Source organism: Thalassophryne amazonica, unplaced genomic scaffold (assembly GCF_902500255.1).
Source record: "Thalassophryne amazonica unplaced genomic scaffold, fThaAma1.1, whole genome shotgun sequence".
NCBI classification, from domain to species: Eukaryota; Metazoa; Chordata; class Actinopteri; order Batrachoidiformes; family Batrachoididae; genus Thalassophryne; species Thalassophryne amazonica.
Window position 1 is genome coordinate 664,871 of NW_022986231.1, and position 23,320 is coordinate 688,190.

The 23,320-nt window shown below is 43.4% G+C and overlaps 1 protein-coding gene across 1 annotated transcript in view; it reads right to left on the bottom strand.

Moving 5' to 3' along the window:
- jmjd1cb (jumonji domain containing 1Cb) overlaps positions 1 to 23,320 on the bottom strand; it is a 651,485-nt gene that overhangs the window by 210,840 nt on the left and 417,325 nt on the right. Inside the window, exons 14-15 of the mRNA XM_034165192.1 lie at positions 14,754 to 14,955; positions 11,069 to 11,280 (exon numbers count right to left, since the gene is read on the bottom strand). Of these exons, the coding sequence (XP_034021083.1) occupies positions 11,069 to 11,280; positions 14,754 to 14,955 (414 nt within the window). The remainder of the gene's footprint in view (positions 1 to 11,068; positions 11,281 to 14,753; positions 14,956 to 23,320) is intronic.

Genomic DNA, 23,320 nt, shown 5'->3' on the forward strand with positions numbered 1-23,320 from the left:
AGATGGCGTCCAAGACGGCTGCCAAAAATAACTTTTTTGCAGATAACTCAAAACTATGACTAGTAAGAGCAAAATATTGTATTACTAGTGAATAGAAATATGGCTATTCTGCACATTTTAAGCATAGTTACATGTCTGTATGATGCACAGTTTCCTGAGATACAGCATTGCAAAGTTTAAAGGATTCCAAGAAATCTGATATATAAGGGCTTAATCTATAACCATACAAATGTACAAGCATTTACTGTCCTACAGCATAAAATGCAAAGTCATGTCTAATCCAGACAATTTTCAGATCAAAGTTAAATGAACAAGCTAAACCATATAACTCTTAAACTCCTATTTTAAGCTTGACAAAAAGGAAGATATTAACGAATATCATGAAATGACAATTACGAAATACAAATCATTGCAACTACTCTACATTAGTTGATGACATGCACCACCACAATGACATAAAGAGGTGCAACTCAAATTTGCCTTGAAACATTTGCACAAGCTTTCTTACAACTGCAGTTAATGAGCTCTTGGCACACTTTTGATGCTTCTGGCAGAGCGCTCCAAATGGGAGTAAATCTGCCCTGACACCTCTCCCAACCCCAATCTGTGACATCTGGAATATCTTGCTGGGATTTCAGAGCTTGCCCCCAGATATGTCCAGCCTGAAATGCAGCACGTTTAATGTGCTCTCTAAGGGCTGCCTTGGTTGGTGGAATGCTCTCCAGTGACTGTCTGCCTTGGGCAAAAAGAGTTTGATGAGCTTTGTCAACATCTGACAAGAGAACATGTGTGACTGTACATCACCACTGTAAACCTCTCTAGGGCAGCTTCATCTTCAGGTGTAATGGTGTCCTGCCTTGAACCTAGCCTCTCTAAGACTGTAGTCAACTCTGGCACAACATTCCAGGCATCAAAGGCAGTCTTCTTGCCTTTCCCAGCAAAGAAGGAGGAGGTGTCTGAACCACTGAATGCATGGAAGAAAGGTAACGCCTTGCTTCTGTTTGGTCCAAGAGCAGTTGCTAGACTGTTGGCTGATATGTATGTCAGAGATTTTCCAACACCATATGCAAGCCAGAGGTTAATGTTGAGTTGGTTCACATATGCAACAGCAAGAACGACATCTGTATCCACTGTCCTTATCAAAATTCGATTGAAGTCCTGTGCAACACCATGAGCAGCATGCAAAAACATTCTTTTATCAGCTTCCTCGTGGTTTGCTGGATTGATAGCACTAGTATCAACTGAACAATTAGTCACAACAGCTTGATTCAGTGTGGAGATAACAACAGTGTCTTTCACATCCAGTGTAACAACTGCTCGACTTAGGAACTGAAACAGTTCCACGTTGCTTTCTAAGCAGCGTAGGAAGGTTTGCCAATTACTTGGAATTGCAGTTTCTGGTAGTACTTTTCTTTGAATACCTACTCCTCTGCAAGTTCTGCAAGTGCCATAGCAAGACTTATGCCAAACAGCTTTCTTAGACTTTAGTGTCTCTTCAATCCCTTGTCCTTCATCTAATAGGTGTAAATCTACATTTATAGGGAATTCACCTATCTCTTTGAATTTGATCAGATTGTTTGCAAAAGTAGTATAAGCTGACCGAAATGAGCTTCTGGTACTGTTTGCTGGACATATTAGTTTTTCATCTGTCAGCCTGGCATATCACACACTTTGTCCAGTCAAGTTTACAAGTTGAACTTTCTCTTGCACAATTTGAAGCCATATTCAGCTTTCCTTCACATATTCATCTACGGACAACTACCACCAAAAGTCCAGAATCTAACCATCACCACCAGCTAGCTAGACAGTACATAGACAATTAGACATAGCCCAATGCATTGTTACCAGTCATTCTGAGTGTTGGGCAAGTGTGTGCACATGTGACTGCTGACTACACAGCTTGGTAGAGGGCAGCAGTGTGGAGGCCTGGAGGTATGTGCTGGCCTACAGGGACAATGCATATTCATTCCAATAGTGAGTCTGACAAGTCTCTGTGTGATCTGAATAGAACAGATTGTTGCAGTATAGTGGTAAGTGGATCCTTAGTACTTATTAAATGCCTAAACTTTATTGATTGCATTCATAATAATATTATTTAATTGTTTTAACAGTTGTAGATGTTGAATCCTGTGCAGCCTATATTTTTAATGGTGACTGCTGGATTTAGGCCATACATAAGTTAGGTAACAATGCATTTTGTATGAAGCTGATACTTACTATTAGTTGATCAAATGTCTGAACACATTGTCACAAACTGGAAAAAATATTTTGTATAATATGGAAATGTATATGTGATTGTGTTTATTGTCTGTTTACAGGTATAATTTTTAATAAAGTTTGTATACAATGTATAGTGTTACACTGAATATACAAAGATCCGAGACTGTTAATTGATTAAAAAAATTGTATCTTTAAAACTATTCATGCTACAAGCTTGTAATTAGGCTCAAAATGTGCGGAATAGCCATATTTCTATACAATGGTAATACAATATTTTGCTCTAACTAGTCATAGTTTTGAGTTATTTGCCAAAAACAGATTTTTGGCGGCCATCTTGGACGCCATCTTGAATAACGCAAGAACCATGCAAGATCTGAGGTCGGTCTTGCTTTTATATGAAAGAGGACATAATTAGCTACATTTGTGACAAATTTCATGATTCTATCCGGAAATGAACGATTCTTCTACATATCCGCTGGACTATTTGACTATATACGAGTATATTTGAAATATCTTCTAAAAAATTTTATGGCTGCAAGTAAAAAAAGCTATTACCAAGCGTTGGCTCACTAAAGATCCCCTGAATATTAACCAGTGGCTTACCATAGTCAAAAGTATTCAGTCCATGGAGCGCTTAACTTTTATACTGAGGCTTCAAAAACAGAAGGGTGATGTCCTTTGGGAGAAATAGAACACTTACCTAATGCTAAGGGGCAATAACTGATAACAGCCCATTTTGTGCTGCTTGTCTTGATTTTTACTTTCTATATTTTTGTATTTTATTTTTTTACAACTTATTGTACATTTGACCAGTGGTGGGCACAGTTCCAATAATCCGATAACAGATAATTATCGACGATAACGTTTCCATTATCGGATTATCTTTTAAGATAACTTTAAAGACCATCATCGGACTAATTATCTTCCGATGAATTTTTGTCCGATAACTTTTAAACCGATAAACAAAATAAACAAAGCTGAACAGCGACAAGCATTTTTAAAATTAGTTCAGCACCCACCTGTTAAAAGTTTTGTAACAGACGCAAACAGAAGAGAACTGCTTGTATAAAAAGCATCTCAATCCTCTGCAGACAAAGGAAAAACAGCCCCAAAAAGAAAAAAACAAAAAACAAAACATTTCCTTTAACACCATACTGATATGCTGGCAATATGACCCAAGTCATCCAGAGGCATACATCTTTAACTTATGGTTCAAATTTTAACCAAACTAATTTTGGACAAGTTATTTAAAATTACTGTCATGTCTGAAGTTGTATAAAGTAAAAATATCAGATATATGTTTTAGTTTTAAAGTAATGTCTTAATTTTTAAGGTTTTGTGAGCACATGCTCTGCCCCGCAGTGCATTATGGGTAGGATGATGTAATCTCAGTACGTCACGACAGGACAAATGCATTTCAGACACTCTGTTCAGGCTCCAAGGACAACAACATTAAACTCTAGTGCCTAATACTCTCTTGTATATATTCTCTGCGTTTATAGACGTTGATTTTTTAATTGCATTTGTTAAATTCCACGCATTTTAAATGTGAAAAGACAGGGATTATCTAGAATTTGTTTTGAAAGCCTCTACTGCCATCTAGCATCTACTTGGCCAGTAGTGTTCATGGCAGTGTCTGGGAACCAGTAGATGGCAGTGTTCTATTTATTTTGACCCCGGTTATGTCAGATATAAGACTTCTTCTTCTCTCTGCTCCTTTTCATTCTGGTGATTGTGATGCTTTATTTTTGTTTTTTTCTTTTAAATGAATGAAATAAATATTAAAGAAAGAAAGAAAGAAAGATGATTGTCAAATCAAATTTTTGCTTTGCAAATGGCTTTTTTTTTTACAAATGAAGTTTAAAAACAAAACAACTGCATAATAATAATAATAATAACAACATTATTACAAGACAGCTCTGGAGTGTTTGCACAGGCACAGTGCGAACGGTTGGATGCTGCTTGTAGCTTACAGCAGCAGGAAACCCTCACGACGACCGACCACAATAATATATCAAGGTTTGATTCTCATTCCACCATACGATCGGCGATCAGGAGGTGGTCGTCAGATGATGACCGCTGCTTGATACTCCATGAACACTACACGATGCAGGACGCACAATTAACCTGAAACTTGGTCCAAAAAATTCCTGCATGAAAAATCATCTCGCACAGTGTAAAGTATGTTTTACAACATCAAATGAATGTTGTAAAGAGAGAATGCAAAAAAAAAGAAAAAAAAAATGTAAAAAAAAAAAAAAAAAGCAAAAAAATTTGCGTTGACACTTCCAGAGCTCCGTAAAAATGCCTGTTTTTACAAATAAAAAATGGAATATTTTACAAAAGCACATTTAAACACCAACACACAACAGACGTCACATTAACGTGTTGGTTTACATAATGAATGACTAAACCAATCAGTGTTTAGCAGGCACCTTTACCCAGAATCCTTTGTGATCTGTCTCTTTGTTACAAAACCCCAGAATTAGTGCATTATTCAACATTAAAATATATATGTTATATTTTAACTTTGTACAAATGACAGAATTGACATTAATGGAGTTATTCTATAGGTATTAATGTTATTTATAAATCAAAACCATAAGTCAATATGACTTTATTTTTCAAGACCTCCGCATGACCGGACCTTTATAATTGATACAGGACTGGCTTTACGGCTGCTCTCAGAGTGCCTCTGTGTTGGGAAGGCTGTAATAAACAAGAGCTTCCAGCAGGGGCCAAATGTTGAAAGAAAAAAGTGTGGTCTCATTGTTTGGGTCACGGGGTGCCTCTGTCTGTGCTCGGAGCGCTGTAGAGCTTCCAGCAGGGGCAGACTGTTGAAAGAAAAAAGTATGGTCTTATTGTTTGGGTCTGTTGATATTTTTAATATTATTAGAAGCTATTAAATTTGTTTTACTAGTAGTTGTAAATGTGCCAGAGATAATATTGGAATTTATCTTTTATCGGTTATCTGTAACTTCCGATATATTTTTGGGTGGTTTATTGTTTTATCTTTATCGAAGATAACTTTTCAGTTATCTGATTATCTGTTATCGAAGTTAATTTTTTGGTTATCTGTGCCCACCACTCCATTTGACACCTCTCTTATATCCCACCTTGTTCTCTTGTGTAGCGAGAAGCCTGTCTCCAATATGCAACCTCCTAAGTTTGCATGAAGCAAAGGTCATAAAATTTCTTCAAAGGAGAACCCAAGCACAGCTCAAGGTCTGGAATATATCCAGGTGTCAAAAGGAGGTTTTCCTGAGCCTAACACAGGATGGCCAGGTGTCATAAAACTCACCACTATCAAGATTTAAGACTCCCCAAAGTGCATTCCTTAGAGAGAGTTTGGGCTCTTATCAGCTTCGAAAGCCATATGGTCAGCACTCCTTTTTCATCTAAAAACACAGACCCCAGAAAGACATACTTTTCCCCAAAGTCCAAGAACTGTGTCTTTACAGCAAAATTCCAATAAGTTCATATCACAGGAGAAATGCCATCAACTTGGAGATCACAATACAGTTATTCTGGTCAAAATCGGCCTTAGATTGACGGATTTCATGTTTTATGATCAAATCCAAAAACCAGCCTCTTCCAGTATGTGGATCAAGAATGACCCCTTTTGGCAAATTGGGGAAGGACATGTGCCCAATTCGTGAATGTTATAAAGTTGAAGATTACATTTTAAAAGTGGTACTAGTGTTTGTTGTAACAAGAAAAAAAAGGTTGTGATAATTTAACCTCACACATGGAATTTATATATCATGTACATTTTGTTCTGTTCATCCATCCATCCATCCATCCATTTTCTTCCGCTTTATCTGGAGTCGGGTCACGGGGGCAGCAGCTCAAGCAAAGCCGCCCAGGCCTCCCGATCCACACACACACCTCCCTCAGCTCCTCCGGGGGAACCCCAAGGCGTTCCCAAGCCAGCCGAGAGATGTAGTCCCTCCAGCGTGTCCTGGGTCTTCCCCGGGGCCTCCTCCTGATGGGACGTGCCCGGAACACCTCTCCAGCAAGGCATCCAGGGGGCATCCGGAAAAGATGCCAGAACCACCTCAACTGGCTCCTTTCGATGTGGAGGAGCAGCGGCTCGATTCCGAGCTCCTCTCATGTGACCGAGCTCCTCACCCTTTCTGTAGGGGAACGCCCAGCCACCCTGCGGAGGAAACTCATCTCGGCCGCTTGTACTCGCGATCTCGTTCTTTCGGTCACGAGCCAAATCTCATGACCATAGGTGAAGATAGGACCGTAGATCGATCGGAAAATCAAGAGCTTTGCCCCCCTACTCAGCTCTCTCTTCACCACGACAGTCCGATACAGCGACTGCATCACTGCAGATACTGCACCGATCCGTCTGTCGATCTCACGCTCCATCCGTCCCTCACTTGTGAACAAGACCCCGAGATACTTAAACTCCTCCACTTGAGGCAAGGACACTCCACCGACCTGAAGAGGGCAAAGCACCTTTTTCCGGTCGAGAACCATGGCCTCGGATTTGGAGGTGCTGATTTTCATCCCGGACACTTCACACTCGGCTGCAAACTGCCCCAGTGCACACTGAAGGTCCTGATTTGACGAAGCCAACAGAACCACATCATCCGCAAACAGCAGAGACGAGATTCTGTGGTTCCCAAACCAGATCCCCTCTACACCCTGGCTGCGCCTAGAAATTCTGTCCATAAAGATAATGAACACAACCGGTGACAAAGGGCAGCCCTGGCGGAAGCCAACATGCACTGAAAACAGGTTTGACTTACTACCAGCAATGCGAACCAAGCTCCTGCTGCAGTCGTACAGGGACCGGAAAGCCCTTAGCAAAGGACCCTGGAGCACCCCCCACAGGGTGTCCCAAGGGACACGGTCAAACGCCTTCTCCAGATGCACAAAGCACATGTGGACTGGTTGGGCGAACTCCCATGAACCCTCGAGCACCCGATGCAGCGTGTAGAGCTGGTCCAGTGTGCCGCGACCAGGACGAAAACCACACTGCTCCTCCTGAATCCGAGGGTCGACTATCGGTCAAATTCTCCTCTCCAGTACTCTGGAATAGACCTTACCGGGGAGGCTGAGGAGTGTGATCCCCCTGTAGTTGGAACACACCCTTCGGTCCCCCTTCTTAAACAGAGGGACTACCACCCCGGTCTGCCAATCCAGAGGCACTGTCCCCAACCACCACGCAATGTTGCAGAGGCGTGTCAGCCAAGACAGTCCCACAACATCCAGAGATTTAAGGTTCTCAGGACGGATTTCATCCACCCCAGGAGCCTTGCCATCGAGGAGCTTTCTAACCACCTCGGTGACTTCGGCCTGGGTAATGGATGAGTCTGCCTCTGAGTCCCCAGTCTCTGCTTCCTCTTCGGAAGACGTGACAATGGGATTGAGGAGATCCTCGAAGTATTCCTTCCACTGCCCGACAACATCTCCAGTCAGGGTCAACAGCTCCCCACCCGCACCATAGACAGTGCTGGTGGAGAGCTGCTTCCACCTCCTGAGGTGTCAGACGGTTTGCCAGAATTTCTTCGAGGCCAACCGATAGTCCTCCTCCATGGCCTCCCCGAACTCCTCCCAGACCCGAGTTTTTGCCTCTGCGACCACACAGGCTGCGGCATGCTTGGCCTGCCAGTACCTGTCAGCTGCCTCCGGGGTCCCACCTACCAACAAAGACAAGTAGGACTCCTTCAGCTTGACAGCATCCCTTACTTCTGGCGTCCACCACCGGGTTTGGGGATTGCCACCGTGACAGGCACCAGAGACCTTGTGACCACAGCTACGAGCGGCCACATCAACACTAGAGGTGGGGAACATGGTCCACTCAGACTCCATGTCTCCAACCTCCCCCGGGATCTGGGAGAAGCTCTCCCGGAGGTTGGAGTTGAAGACCTTGCGGACAGAGGGTTCCGCCAGTCGTTCCCAGGAGACCCTCACGATATGTTTGGGCCTGCCAGGTCTGACCAGCTTCCTCCTCTCCCAGCGGATCCAACTCACCACCAGGTGGTGATAGGTCAACAGCTCAGCCCCTCTCTTCACTCGAGTGTCTGAGACACATGGCCGAAGGTCAGATGATATGACTACAGAGTCGATCATTGACCTCCGGCTCAGGGTGTCTTGGTGCCACGTGCACTTATGGACACCCTTGTGCTCGAACATGCTGTTCGTGATGGACAAACTGGGACTAGCACAGAAGTCCAACAACTGAACACCACTCGGGTTCAGATCAGGGAGGCCATTCTTCCCGATCACCCCCCTCCAGGTCTCACTGTCGCCGCCCACGTGGGCGTTGAAATCCTCCAGGAGAACAATGGAGTCCCCAGTCGGAGCGCTATCTAGTACCCCTCCCAGGGACTCCAATAAGGTCGGGTACTCTGCATTGCCGCTCAGCCCGTAGGCCGAGACAACAGTGAGAGACCTGTCCCCAACCCGAAGGCATAGGGACGTGACCCTCTCGTTCACCAGAGTGAACTCCAACACATGGCGACTGAGCTGGGGAGCAATAAGCAATGCGACCCCAGCTCTCCACCTCTCCCCGTGGGCAATGCCAGAAAAGTGGAGCGTCCAGCCCCTCTCCAGGAGCTGGGTATCAGAGCCCAAGCTGTGCGTGGAGGTGAGCCCGACTATCTCTAGTCGGTATCTCTCAACCTCCCGCACAAGCTCAGGCTCCTTCTCCCCCAGTGATGTGACATTCCACGTCCCAACAGCCAGGGGCTGTAAGCGTGGACCGGGCCGCTGGGCCACCCGACCCAGTCCTCTCTGCACCCGACCCCCATGGCCTCCTCTGCAGGTGGTGAACCCACAGGAGGGCGGGCCCACGTTGCTCTTTCGGGCTGAGGCCAGCCGGGCCCCATGAGCTAAGGCCCGACCACTAGGCGCTCGCGCGCTCGCCCCAACCCCAGGCCTGGCTCCAGGGTGGGGCCCCGTCTCCGCCATACTGGGTGACGTCTCGGTCCTTGATTTTTTACTGGTCATGGGAGCTTCTGAACATGTTCTGATCATAGATTGTAGAAAGTTCATCAAATGTGTGGTTTTTCCATATATGATTGTGTTGTGCGGTATTTCTAAGGAAATTGTTTACAAGAGTTTTGTAATTCAGGACTTTCTTGGTTTGAGCTGGAATTTAAGAAGTGGACACTGATTTATTATAAAACTAGACAAAAAAAAACAAAAAAAAAAACAGAAAAACTACAGTATCCAGAATTCTTGGGGGTGGAGCTTTTAACCCTTTAAAAGCCTGCGCCCCAGGGGAAATCGCGCTCTTATGCTCTTGCTCTTATGCTCTTACCCTCCGGCTCTTCATCTTGCTTTTACTCTTGTCTTGGGTCTTGAGACGCTTGCCTCCGCGGCCCCATTTTTACGACCCTTTGTTCTTGCAACCACGTGTTGTTTGATTTTTTGTCTGTGCATGCAACAAGAAATTACTTTTTCCTCTTCCTACAGTTAACTTTCTAACTCGACTTTTGTAAAGTTACCGCACAGGCGTAGTTAACGTCCTTTGACAATTTTTCAAGTTAAAACCTTTTTCTTCTTAAACTCCAAATTCATCTCATGAACATTTTTCTTACAAAGTCAACTGTTTTTGTATTGAGTGTTTGATTTGACCTGGTTTCCAAAGACAACAAAAGATGAATTTTTGGTTTTTGGCGAATAGAGAATAAAGCCCCTCAAACCTTGATTCTGATGATCCCATACGGCAAGCGCTGCAGAGATATATACATCCAGGTCATCCTGAGCCGCACAGCGATTCGAAACGGCATCAAAAGTCACAGCGTAACAACTTAAATCGCCCATGGTAACCAACGAAACCGGGCGCGGTGACCGGCAGAGTCCCTTTGCCAACATCCCTGAAGCAGCTGTTGCAGACGGACGATTCATCGACTGGAAACGAGATGGCTCCCAGCATCTGAACTCACAGAGATTCTACCTGCACTGCGCATCAAAGTAAGACCTGGGTTTTGTGTCAGAATTTGAGCTGAGTGGCTTTATTTAATTCTATTCCCTGTCATTAACAATATCTCATTTTAATAAATGCCAAAGTAAATTCCCTGCTGACTAGGACGTAACTCATTCCTAAACTCCAGGAACTAAACCATATTACATAAACATTATATAATAATTGTTCATTGAACTTCGTCATTATAAAATTGGATTACTGTGATATGTCTTGTGATTCAACTCCTCACTGAGTTAAATAAATGTTTAAATGTAAACAGTGTATGTGGTTTGTATGGTTAACAGAGGAATCAGACCGTGACCTGTCGAACTTCGACCGGAAGATCAGAGACTGATTTAAATTTCCTACTGACTGACCCTAAAACCATTGATATTATAACCTTGTTATAATATCATTCAGTCATAGGTGGTGCCCCCATTATTCGAGGTAAAATTATCTACAAGTGATAATTTCAACATATCCTAAAACACATCTTTCCGCTACACTTTTTTTTCTGTCTTTTTAATTTTGTTGTCGTTATTTGCATGTTTCTTTGTCATTTACTCAACTGTTAAAAACCCTTTAACACAAATAAAGTATTAATAAAAAGAAATGGTGCGAGCAACATGAACTATATGATGATGTTTAACTTTGCGACCAGTAACATCATTGAGCCACAACATCTTGGAAGTACAAATGTTAGTGTTAATCAAAATAAAGGTTTCAAAAATAAAAGTTTTGAAAATTAATTCCCAAAATGTTTATAATAAATATGCACATAATCGTGCCATGCGCAAGCCATATCTGAAAGCTGAGGCCAATCTGACAAATAGTCAGAGAGATATGCGAGCTGCATACACAGACACACCAAGACACATAGATGCTTCTTTCTTTATAGATATTAAATATTAATTCACTTACTGTCTTTCTTTATCCAGGTGGCTGCAGTCTTCTCAGTCATAACCATCCTACAGAAGTTATCTCCAATGAATGTAAGGATGTACTTTGCAGTCGTATGGTCAAGATGGTTCCCCTCCACACCAGGGACCCAAAGAGCCAGAGCTTCATCATCAAACTGATCAGGCGCAGAAAAACCATCCATCCGGATTACTCCATTTTTACTGTAGGAAAGCCTGAAAAAAGAGATTTTACTCGTACACAACTGTGTCCAGATCAGTGAGATAAAGTCCAGCTGCCCCCGCCCAACCGCATAATCCTTAACAGGATTATTGAAGGTGATTAGATTGGTTTGTGACATCCCTCCCACCCCAAGAAGATACACAGTTTTGCCTATAAAAGTGTGTAAAATTCATCTTTCATTACCCTGAAATTGCCCAAGCCCAAAACCTGCACATTTTCAATAAAAAAAAAACTGCTTTTTTTTGTAAATATAATGCTCTTTTCCGGCTATCCAATCACAATGGCTTTTCCTACAAATGGACCAATGGCTTTTCCATTGGCTTGTTATAGCAGAGTCGGAAAACAACACAGAAGTGGAGATATATTCTGCACCGAGACCTGCTAGATATGAAGAGGCTGAAAATCCTGCTTTTCTCTATGCAGTACAAAGGACGTACCTGAAAAAATTAAGACTCAGCCTGTGTGCATCTTGAGGAGAGTGAGGTTATTTTAAAATGTGGGACTGAGTTAATAGATTAAAAATTATCAATGAGCTGAGCCTGCTGTGGCATTTTTATGTAATATATTTGTGTTTTTTCAGCTCATACAGAAGATTGCTTGACATCTTTCAAATAGTGCTGATGCCAAAACTGCAGAAGGACAAGAAGGGGCGGACCTGTCGACGCTGCACTCGTCAACATCTGTTGGCTAACATGTTCGAGCTCGTCCTGCCAGAAAGCCTGTTCAGCGTCTCATCTGTCAGAGAACCAAGTACACCGCAGATACCAAAAGACACAAAACTGGAAAGTTTTGAAAAAATGAATCCATAAATCACATCCATATATTCACTTTAGGAGACCGCCATGTGTATTTGAGACTGACACTGTGGGTAATCTGAAGATCCAAGATGTTGTTGAAGAAGTCATCAGCAAGATGTCATCCACTGAAGGCCAAAGTAAGTCCCTTTATATGTGTCCGTCATGTCCAAATTTTTCATGGGCTGAATTCTGCAAACAGTGCCTGCACCCCATCAATCACTGCGTACAGCTGTATTTAATACAAATAATAGGATGAAGATCCCAGAGAGCCCTCTATAGTAGGGGCAGAGCTGGAAGCTGAAGGGGCATCATCAATTGCTATAGTAGAAGTCACTGAGATCACTGAAACAAAGATCTCAAGCCCCGGGGGTTGATGAGATCTGCCCAGGAATGCTGAAGGCTCTGGGTTAGTTGGGATTGTCTTGGATAAGATGTCTCTTCAACACTGTGTGTCTGGAACAGTGCCTCAGGAGTGGCAAACTGGGGTAGTGGTCCCCATATTTAAAAAAGGGGACCAGAGAGTGTTTGCCAATTACAGGGGCCTCAGACTACTCAGTCTCGCCGGTAGTCTACTCCAGGGTGCTGGAAAGGGAGGTTCAGCTGATAGTTGAACCTCTGATTGAAGAGGAACAATGTGGGTTCCATCCTGGTTGCGGAACAAATGACCAGCTCTTCACTCGCCCAAGGATCCTGGAGGGTGCCTGGGAGTACGCCCATCCAAGCTACATGTGTTTTGTGGACTTGGAGAAGGCGTATGATGGAGGACCCCAAGAGATACTGTGGGAGATGTGCGGGAGTATGGAGTGAGGGGGTCCCTTCTCAGGGCCATCCAATCTCTGCACTCACAAAGCGAGATCTGTGTTTGGGTGCTTGGCAGTAAGTCGGACTTGGTGGGGGTTGGCCTCCACCAGGGCTGCGCCTTGTCACCAATCCTGTTTGTGATATTCATGGACAGGATATCGAGGAGTAGTCGGCGGGGGGGAGGGTTTCCAGTTTGGTGGGCTCAGGGTCTCATCACTGCTTTTTGCAGCTGATGTGGTCTTGTTGGCTTCATCAGCCTGTGACCAGCACTCACTGGATTGGTTCGCAGCCAAGTGTGAAGCAGCTGGGATGAGGATCAGCACCTCTAAATCTGAGGCGATGGTTCTCAACAGGAAACCCATCGATTGCCTTCTCCAGGTAGGGAATACAGTCTTGCCCCAAGTGAAGGAGTTCAAGTACCTCAGGGTCTTGTTCATGAGTGAGAGGACAATGGAGTGTGAGATTGGCTGGAGATTCGGTGCAGCAGGGGCGGTGTTACATTCACTCTACCATACTGTTGTGACGAAAAGGGAGCTGAGCCAAAAGGTGAAGCTCTCAATCTACTGGTCAATCTTTGTTCCTATTCTCACCTATGGTCATGAGCGTTGGGTCATGACCAAAAGAACTAGATCATGGGTACAAGCAGCTGAAATGGGCTTCCTTAGGCGGGTGGCTGGTGTCTCCCTTAGAGATAATGTGAGAAGCTCGGTCAATAGTGAGGAGCTTAGCGTAGAGCCACTGCTCCTTCGCGATGAAAGGAGCCAGCTGAAGTGGTTCGGGCATCTGGTAAGGCTGCCCCCTGGATGCCTCCCTAGTGAGGTGTTCCAGGCACGTCCTTCTGGGGGGAAGAGACAGGGTGAGAGAGAGAGAGAGAGAGAGAGAGAGAGAGAGAGAGAGAGAGAGAGAGAGAGGGGGGAGGAGAGAGTGCTCTTTTTCTCTGTACAGCCTGTCTATGCTTTTCTTCAGGAGCTCTTCTTTCTCTACAACCAAAGAAACCCAACTAATGAACTGAAACTTTTTAAGGAGGCTGAGGCTGTATGGAGTGAGAGTAAACATCCTGCTTGTTTTTTACAGAGCAACACTTGAGAGCCTCATCCATTATGGGATCACAGCGTGGTTTGGTACCCTGTCTGTCCAGCTGAAAAACAAGCTCACTTACATCCATAAAACAGCCATGAAAGTTGTAGGACTAAAAGATTACCTGCCTATTCAAGCCTTATATGAAGAGGCAGTGGTAGGAAGAGGGAAAATTATTTCAAAGGACCCAGAGCATCCCCTTCACACTGAGTATGTCCTGCTGCCTTCGGGACGGAGACTGAGGGTGCCACAGTGTAGGACTAACAGATTCAAGTTGTCCTTTGTCCCGTCTTATATTAAACTGCTGAACGCTAGATCTTCACGTACAGCAGATTCTCTGCACAGCACTTAACCTGCACTTTACGAACTCTGTGGCTGAATGTGTTTGTATTTATTTTATTGTCTTCTGTACTGTTTTTAAGCAACATGTAGCACTGTGCCCAGGACAGATTTCCCCTTGGGAACAACAAAGTTTTTTCTATTCTATTCTAAAACCACGTAAATCTGTTTTATCTAATTATCGGATTACTGAAGTGCAAGTAGCTGTGTCAGATCAGATTATTACAGTTATCTGATTATTGTGGTCATTTAAACGTGATGATTGAAGTCAGTGTTTGTACTGTTCTAACGTTTGCAACAAAAAGAAAAAGCCTCAACTTTTAGTCATTTTCCCCCACTTGGTACTGAAAATGGTATGAAGTATGTTTTCTGGGTATCTGTTACTGATTTTGAAATCACAGCATCATGACAACCCCAGAACTAAACCAAAAACAAGTATATAAAAGACTCACCGTCGAAAATAGTAGAAGCGACAGAAGACGGGGGAATGAGCAGGTTCTTCATTTTTCTTGCTGCGAACCATTCTGCACTCACGGCACTTTTGCAGGTTGGATCCAATTTCTGAGCATGAGTCATCCTGCAGGAAGGACTCTCCTGTCTGTTTCAGCTTCTTCACCTTCCTCCAGTCCTTTAGCACAGAGCGAGGGATCCCATCTGAAATGAGAACATATCAAGTGAGCTTACATAGTGCTGGTTATCTTCTGCCCGGAGGTCTGAATGATCCACAAACGCAGGTTTAACCTGGTCTATGAACAGTGTCATTACTTCATAAGGTTCAAATGTGGTTTATGTCATTCACACGTCATCATGCTTCTTTCATAATATGGGAACTAGCAAAAATACATTGATTTAATTACCTCAATATCTCCAGGACTGAACGTTGGGTTTCAGTACCCATCCCTACTACACTTTAGATGACCGTAGGCATTGTTTTTTTTTTTTGTTTGGTTTTTTGCTCATGCACCGATTGAACACGTGACACGTTGACATGTAAATGTTACAATATACGAGGTCTATTAGTAAAGTATCCGACCTTATTATTTTTTTCAAAAACCATATGGATTTGAATCACGTATGATTGCGTCAGACAAGCATGATCCCTCGTGCGCATGCGTGAGTTTTTCCACGCCTGTCGGTTGCGTCATTCGCCTGTGAGCAGGCTTTGAGTGAGGAGTGGTCCACCCCCTCGGCAGATTTTCATTGTCAGGAAATGGCAGAATGATTTGGGCTTTTTTTCCATCAGAATTTTTTCAGAAACTGTTAGAGACTGGTAGCTGGAAACCATTCGAAAAATTTATCTGGCTTCGGGAAAAATTTTACGGGCTTCACAGAGAATAAGGACTGTTACTACAGCTTTAAGGACGGCTTTAAGGATGCTCGGCGCGCCGCGCTCCGTGCCGCCATCGAGAGCCACAAACCACCGGATCATTTCTAAACGGATGGCTCTGTGGAGCCGGGACCGATCCAAGCCGAGCAGAGGCTTTGCACATCACGATGGATTCGCTACTGGAGCGAGACAAAACCACCTCCGTTTTGGTCTCACAGGACAGCTTTGAGATGGCGTTCAGACAGCTGTCGGTGGTTTTTCCATCAAGTGATTATCTGAAAAATTGTGGATGTGCCTGGACATGCCAGAACATGTCCAGTGAGGCTTCATCACGGTGTTGCTTTGCGCCATGCGGCACCGCTGCGACACACGGAATTTCTCCGCACATCTGTCTCAATGTGCCGAAAAAGTGCTGATGTCCACGTCTTTTCACAATTCCTGTGCTAGTCAGACGATGTCCCGGATAAAACACAGCGTCCAGTTTGGAAATGAACGGCACATTCCACTGTTACAGGAGTTTTTGTCATGGAAAGAGGAGCGGAGGCTTCGCGTGTCGCGGCGATGCTGCATGGCGCACAGCAACGCAGTGATGAAGCCTCACGGGACATGTTCTGGCATGTCCAGGCACATCCACAATTTTCCAGATAATCACTTGATGGAATATATATATAAATATATATATATATATATTTGTACTGAACTGTGCAGTACACACGCAATGGTTCAATGCATAGAACTGTACACAGAATACACAAAACGACTGCACAGTATGATTACGCACACATGCATATTTGTTTCCATAAGTCACCAACATGTCAGCAAGCTACACTGCTCATGTCCACAGACTGTCCCTCTAGTTTCATGCTCTGTGCAGGAGGCGTGGTCAGCCCCCTCGGCCTGCTCTGTGTGCCCAGGTCAAACAGAGGGAACAGTGAACCAGCCGTTTGAAGCATTCATCCACATTACTCCACTCACAAACCTTGGAAACATAAATGGGATTGGTTAATTTATCTTTCTCTTCCGGAATATGAACCTAAAAGTAAAAGTGTATCCACGTTGAATCACTGTCCCCAGATGAGATCAAGCCAATCATTCAGGTTTAAACAGACAACTCCACCAACTTATGACAAAAGTTAGCGGTTTCTATGAATTTGTGTTAAATGCCACACGTTTGCTGAATAGTGACACTGTGTACAAGAATTTCAAATATGTACAGAGAGTGAGGTTTTATAAGATGTTGTCATTTGTGCAAAAATCAAACTTAACCCTCTGGGCTCCAAGGGCATTTTTTGGACAGTTCACTCGCCTGGCATAAATATTTTATTATTGCTGTTAACAGCTCTCCCTACATCCCACAATCAAGTTTTATGTCTCTTTTTTTCAGGACAACCTGTGCTTTCAAAATATATATGCTTTTGTTGTGTTTTATAAGTGTAATAAAGGTTTACAATCAAAAATGAGGAAGAAAAAACTAAAGCGGTAAATAATTTTTCCACACATTTATTCAAAACACACAGCAAATTATAATAACTGTTTTGACACTTTATAAAGGTAATTTGAGGTCTTGTGTGAAAGACTGTACAACAAAAAGGTTTAAACAATAAACACAAATGCACATTTTGAAAAATATATACAAAATAGTCTATGAGTTTTTTGTCTTCATGGTAAAAGCAACAGAGTTATCCAGTAACATCCACATGCAAACTAGTGGAGCAATCCTGATAGTTACACACTCTTTGTTTGAGCACGTGAGATTGTCATCAGAGCGCATTTGGAGACCAACAGTATGTACTCATTGGAGCACCCAGGGGGCTATTCAAATGGGACAACTAGTAACATATCACTCCTGAAAACGATCGTTGGCTTTTCACGTGAGGTGAATCTACCCTACAACTGGATTTGGGAAAACCATGTGACAGTGAACCAATTCCGATTGGACACTCACATTGCGCACGTCGTCCCACAGATTCTATGAGGAGTACAAAGATGGCCGATGGCTGGCTCGAAAGTCAGCGGAGTTAACTTTTCAGCAAAAAAAAAAAGTAAGTTTCTATCTCATATCATTATACAAATAATGGATGGGAAGGAGAGAAATATTGGATGAAGAAAAGTTATATTGGACGAGGTGGCGTAGCCGAGTCCAATATAACTAGAGATGCCCCGATCCAAATTTTTTTCACTTCCGATCTGATCCCAATACCTGAATTTGGATATCTGCCGATACCGATACTTTTCCGATCCGATACCAGAGCTCTGTTTGCTTTAATATTATTATTATCATCATGATTGTTGAATTTATATGAGGATTTTCTTAAAAAGGAGACCTGAAAGTTCAGCTATAATTTGCCAGAAGGTGTATCTAAGATGAAATCCTAGATTTACTGTTTTGGTGAAAGAATTAAATACTTTTATTAGTCTTATTTTATAGACTTAAAGACAAAAGACAGCACTCTCTCTCTCTCTCTCTTTCTCTGCGTCTCTGTCTCTCTCTCCGTCTGTCCCTCTCCCTTTGTCTCTCCCTCTCCCTCTCTTGCTTTCTCTCTCTCCCTTCCTCCTTCTCTCTCTCCCTCTCTCCCTTTTTTTCGCTCTCCCTTCCTCCTTCTCTCTCTCCGTCTCTCCCTCTTTTTCCCTCTCCCTTCCTCTTTTCCCTCTCCCTTCCTCTTTCTCCCCCCCTTCCTCCTTCTCCCTCTCCCTTCCTCCTTCTCCCTCCCTCTCTCCCTCCCTCTCCCCTCTCTCTCCCTCCCTCTCTCCCTCCCTCTCCCTCCCTCTCCCCTCTCTCTCCCTTTCTCCTTCTTTCTGCCTGTCCCTCTCTCTGTCTGTCACTTCTTCTCAATTTTCAATTTCAATGGAGCTTTATTGACATAGGAAACATGTTTACATTGTCAAAGTTCTCCCTCTCTTTCTGTCTCTCTCCCTCTCGCTCTTTCACTTTCTCTCTCTCTCGTTTGCTCTCTCTTTCTCTCTCCCTCTGTCTTTCTCTCTCTAATTCACTCTCTCTCTCGTTTGCTTTTTCTCTCTCGCGTTCGCTCTCTCCCTCTCGCGTTCTCCCTCTCTCGTTTGCTCTCCCTCTCTCGTTTGCTCTGTCCCTCTCTCGTTTGCTCTCTCCCTGTCTCTCCCTCCTTCTCTCTCTTGTTCGCTCTCCCTCCCTCGTTCGCTCTCTTTTGTTTGCTCTCTCCCTCTGTCTCTCCCTCCTTCTCTCTCTCTCGTTTGCTCTCCCTCTCTCATTCGCTCACGCTTTCGTTCGCTCTCTCCCTCTGTCTCTCCCTCCTTCTCTCTCTTGTTCGCTCTCCCTCCCTCGTTCGCTCTCTTTTGTTTGCTCTCTCCCTCTGTCTCTCCCTCCTTCTCTCTCTCTCATTTGCTCTCCCTCTCTCATTCGCTCACGCTTTCGTTCGCTCTCTCCCTCTGTCTCTCCCTCCTTCTCTTTTCTCTTTCGCTGTTTTCAGCAGTCATCCTCAGCTGCGTGTTTCACAGTCTCGGGATGCTGAAGCGGCTAACTTTTCAGCACAATTTTCAGCAACAATTCAGTTCATTTTTCCGCAAATTCGTGCTCAACGAATAGACAATTTGAATCCAAGAGACGGGCGGAAATTTGCCACTACCCGCAGCTAGAACACTGGGGAAGACAGCTCTCTCAGACAGCTCGGCTTCAGAAACCTCGCCCTCCCCTCCTCACGCTCAACAGCAAACAAAGCAGAGAGAAAACAGCAGCAGTTGAGGACTCACAGTGGCTCCTCAGGTATAGAAAAACATTGCGTGTTGGATGGGTATTTTCCGATATTTGAATTACGTTGGTATCAGAAGCCTATCCCAACACCGGATCGGTCGCAACCTTATGGCCCAGTCACACGGCACTTAATGAAGGGCAATGAAGCCGCAAGGGCCGAAGGGCAACGAAACAAGAAATCTGGATTTTCGTAGACTTTTGTTGGCATCATTTAACCTTCACCCAGCTTTGTTCCTGCAGCTGGTGCTTCATCAGGATTTTTAAACTGTTGAAAAATTTGAATGAAAGGCAACAAAAAATTGTCCGCATTTTGTTTTGCTGTCATCGTTGACTGTTTTTAATCGTTTGCTTAGTTTCTGTAACGTTAGCATTTAGTTTGACTTCGTTCGACCAGCTGAATGTTTTCACACAGTGCAGAAGCTGGTTTGTGAGCGCTGCTGCTGATGCTGCATTCATGTACAGTCAGAAATTACAGGGCAAACTAGGCCTGCTTGCTTGGATTTTGTTATCTGGGTTGGTGGGGTCAGCTTCAATGGGCTCAGGCACCTTATATAGGCCAGAATTAATCCTTTTTGTGGATACAATTCATTATTTTGCCACAAACTGCTAAATTTAAAACAGAAAAGTTGTGCAATTTCCGACGGTACATGAACATAGCTGCAGCTCCTGCATGCGCTTATTATTTTTTATGAAATATAACAATATGAGTGTAGGAATGACAATCCAGCCCTTATGTACATGTGGAAACAGGTAGATGATTAAAATGATTATGTAAAGAGCTGTTCTGGAAGGCAGAATTTACGTTGTGGATCAGCTGCAGCTCGTGAAATAACTGCACATGGGGAGTCAATGTGAGGCGTTCACATGCACTGATCAATTTACTGCTCTGATATTCAATCATCTTTACACTTATAATTATTCCCCCTTTTGACAGTTTTCTGTTATAAATCAATATATACATAGCTTAGTAACATAATACAGTGATACAGCAGTGATCACAGCACACCAGAGGTTTTTTTTTTTTTTTAATTGGAGCAAGACGGAGCACACAGTGTGTCATCAGACAGTGAGGATTCCAATGATGAAGGAGATGATCCCTCTTTTGTTCTGGACAAGGAACCAGAGCAGGTGGATGTGCGCACAGATCTCCACAGCTTCTGTTTTCAGTTTCTCCAGGACTCCGGCGCTATGAGCTCCGACCCAGCACCGAGTCCTGGAATGCAGAGATGCAGACACATACTGCTCCAGTGGTGGCTCCAGGCATGTTTCGTTTGAAGCATCGAGATCATTAGCTTCATTTTTGTTTAGTTCCTCTTTTGTCCCTTTTGTGTTCTTGCTTTGCAGGCTATGCGGTGATAAAGCTCTTTCGTTGACATTTTCTCAACGAATTGTGGCTTTTTTTTTTTTTTTTTACTTTTTTCCCTTCGTTTAGGAATCATCGTGTGCCGTGTGACTGGGCCATTACCTACAACACACACACACACACACACACACTTACTATGCTGCAGTGTGCTGCTGTAGGTGTGTGACCCCCCCCCATACTTGACACCTTTACGTGTCAAGTATGGGGGGGGTCACATGTTGTGGGGTTTTGCACACTAAATGCACTAAAAATCATTTCATAGTATCAGAGTGTTGTCCAGGTTATTAATCTTAAAATATGTGTCCATGTGTGAGAAAACTGTAAATTTAAACTAGCAGGCATACCAACGGCAAAGCAACTACACTCCAGGAAAATATCTCTCTTCCATTAAATAGGATAAAGCTTGAAAGTTGGTTTTGTGCACAGCAGGAGCCGACAAAGGCAATACAGGCAACCTTGCATAATATGGATCCTCCATAATCTGAATGAAATTTGTGGACCCTTTCCTAGACCATTTAAAGTTTAATCTCATGTTGTAATCTGGATGGATCTTTTTGGTCCCAACCCATACAGATTTTGCACGGTTACTCATACTGCCTTTAGATGGGCTTCCAGCACCTCAGCATCATAAACATTTGTATCATTCTGATGTGCATCTATATGCAGAGCACCAAGGTACCCTTTTCATTTTCTTCTCGCCTTTTGTTAGCAGCTGGGCTTAGCCTCTCAAACTCGATTTCTTTGGAGGCATTTTGATGCAGCTACACTGTAAATGTCTTGCCAGCTCAGGAAGTCAGTGAAGTGCTTTGAGGCGGGTAAATGCAGAAAGAACACAATTTGTGTGAAATATCCAATTTTCAGGTTAAAAAAAAATTATGTTTACTGTCACCTTGTGCCTTCCCTAAAGTTTTGTTCACCTTTTTTCTATTGTTTTGTTTTTGTTTTTTTTTGGGGGGGGGGCTTTTTCACCCACCGCTGATTTTCCAGCAATGTAAAACGAAATAAAATGTCTTCCTACCGTACCTACTAGATCGGCATTTCAAACAAAGATACTTTATAAGCGAAGAAAAGGCCAATATTTCAATGAAATGGTGCCATTCATTCTGCCATGAACAATGAAGGATTTTTTTTTTTTTTTTAATTTTTCGAAGTTGACATCTCAACTTCAACTGATTTTTGGTTGGCTGTGAACACCATACACTCCATATACTGGTTCCTTGCCTTATGCTAAGGCAGTTATCCACCGCTAGGAGCACTGCTTTCTTAGTAAGAAGTAGATTGGTGACATTTTAATGATCTTCTAAAGAAGACGAACTAAAAAAATACTGCCGTTCACGTACTTCGTAAACATACCTATTGCTGTGACACACGTCACATACCAAACGTGACATGTGTCAGGCCACACTTGCTTAATTACTGTGGCTGTACATAGATATAAGGCTGACCATGTGTGTGTGTGTGTGTGTGTGTGTGTGTTCACACACGTGCGCTTTCAACAAAAAGGCCCCAGCGGCCTCCCCTTGTTGCCCCCAGTCACCATACCAAGTTTGGTGTCAACTGCTTAATTACTGTGTCATTTCACCCCAAACACAAACTGTGCCACACACCTTCATACCTACCTACACACACACACACACACACACACACACACACACACACACACACACACACACACACACACACACACACACACACACACACACACACACACACACATATATATACATATCTACCTACATACATAAATATCTGCCTGCCTGCCTGCCCACCTACCTACCTACCTACCTGCCTGCCTACCTACCTACCTACCTACCTACACACACGCACACACACCTACATACATATCTACCTACATACATAAATATCTGCCTGCCTACCTACCTACACACATACATACCTACCTACCTACACACATACATACCTACCTACCTACCTACATACACACCTACACACATACATACATACACAACTACGTACCTACATACATACACACCTACACACATACACACATACCTACCTACCTACATACATACATACACACCTACACACACACATACATATCTACCTACATACATAAATAGCTGCCTGCCTACCTACCTACACACATACATACATACCTACATACACACATACATACATACACACCTACGTATCTACACACATACATACATACCTACGTACCTACACACATGCATACCTACCTACATACCTACCTACCTACCTACCTACCTACCTACCTACCTACCTACCTACCTACCTACGTACATACATACATACATACATACATACATACATACATACATACATACATACATACATACATACATACATACATACATACATACATACATACATACATACATACACACCTACACACATACATACATACCTACACACATACATACATACATACATACTTACGCACCTACACACATACATACATACCTACACACATACATACATACATACCTACACACATACATACATACATACATACCTACACACATACATACATACATACATACCTACATACATACATACATACTTACGCACCTACCTACATACATACATACTTACGTACCTACCTACATGCATACATACATAC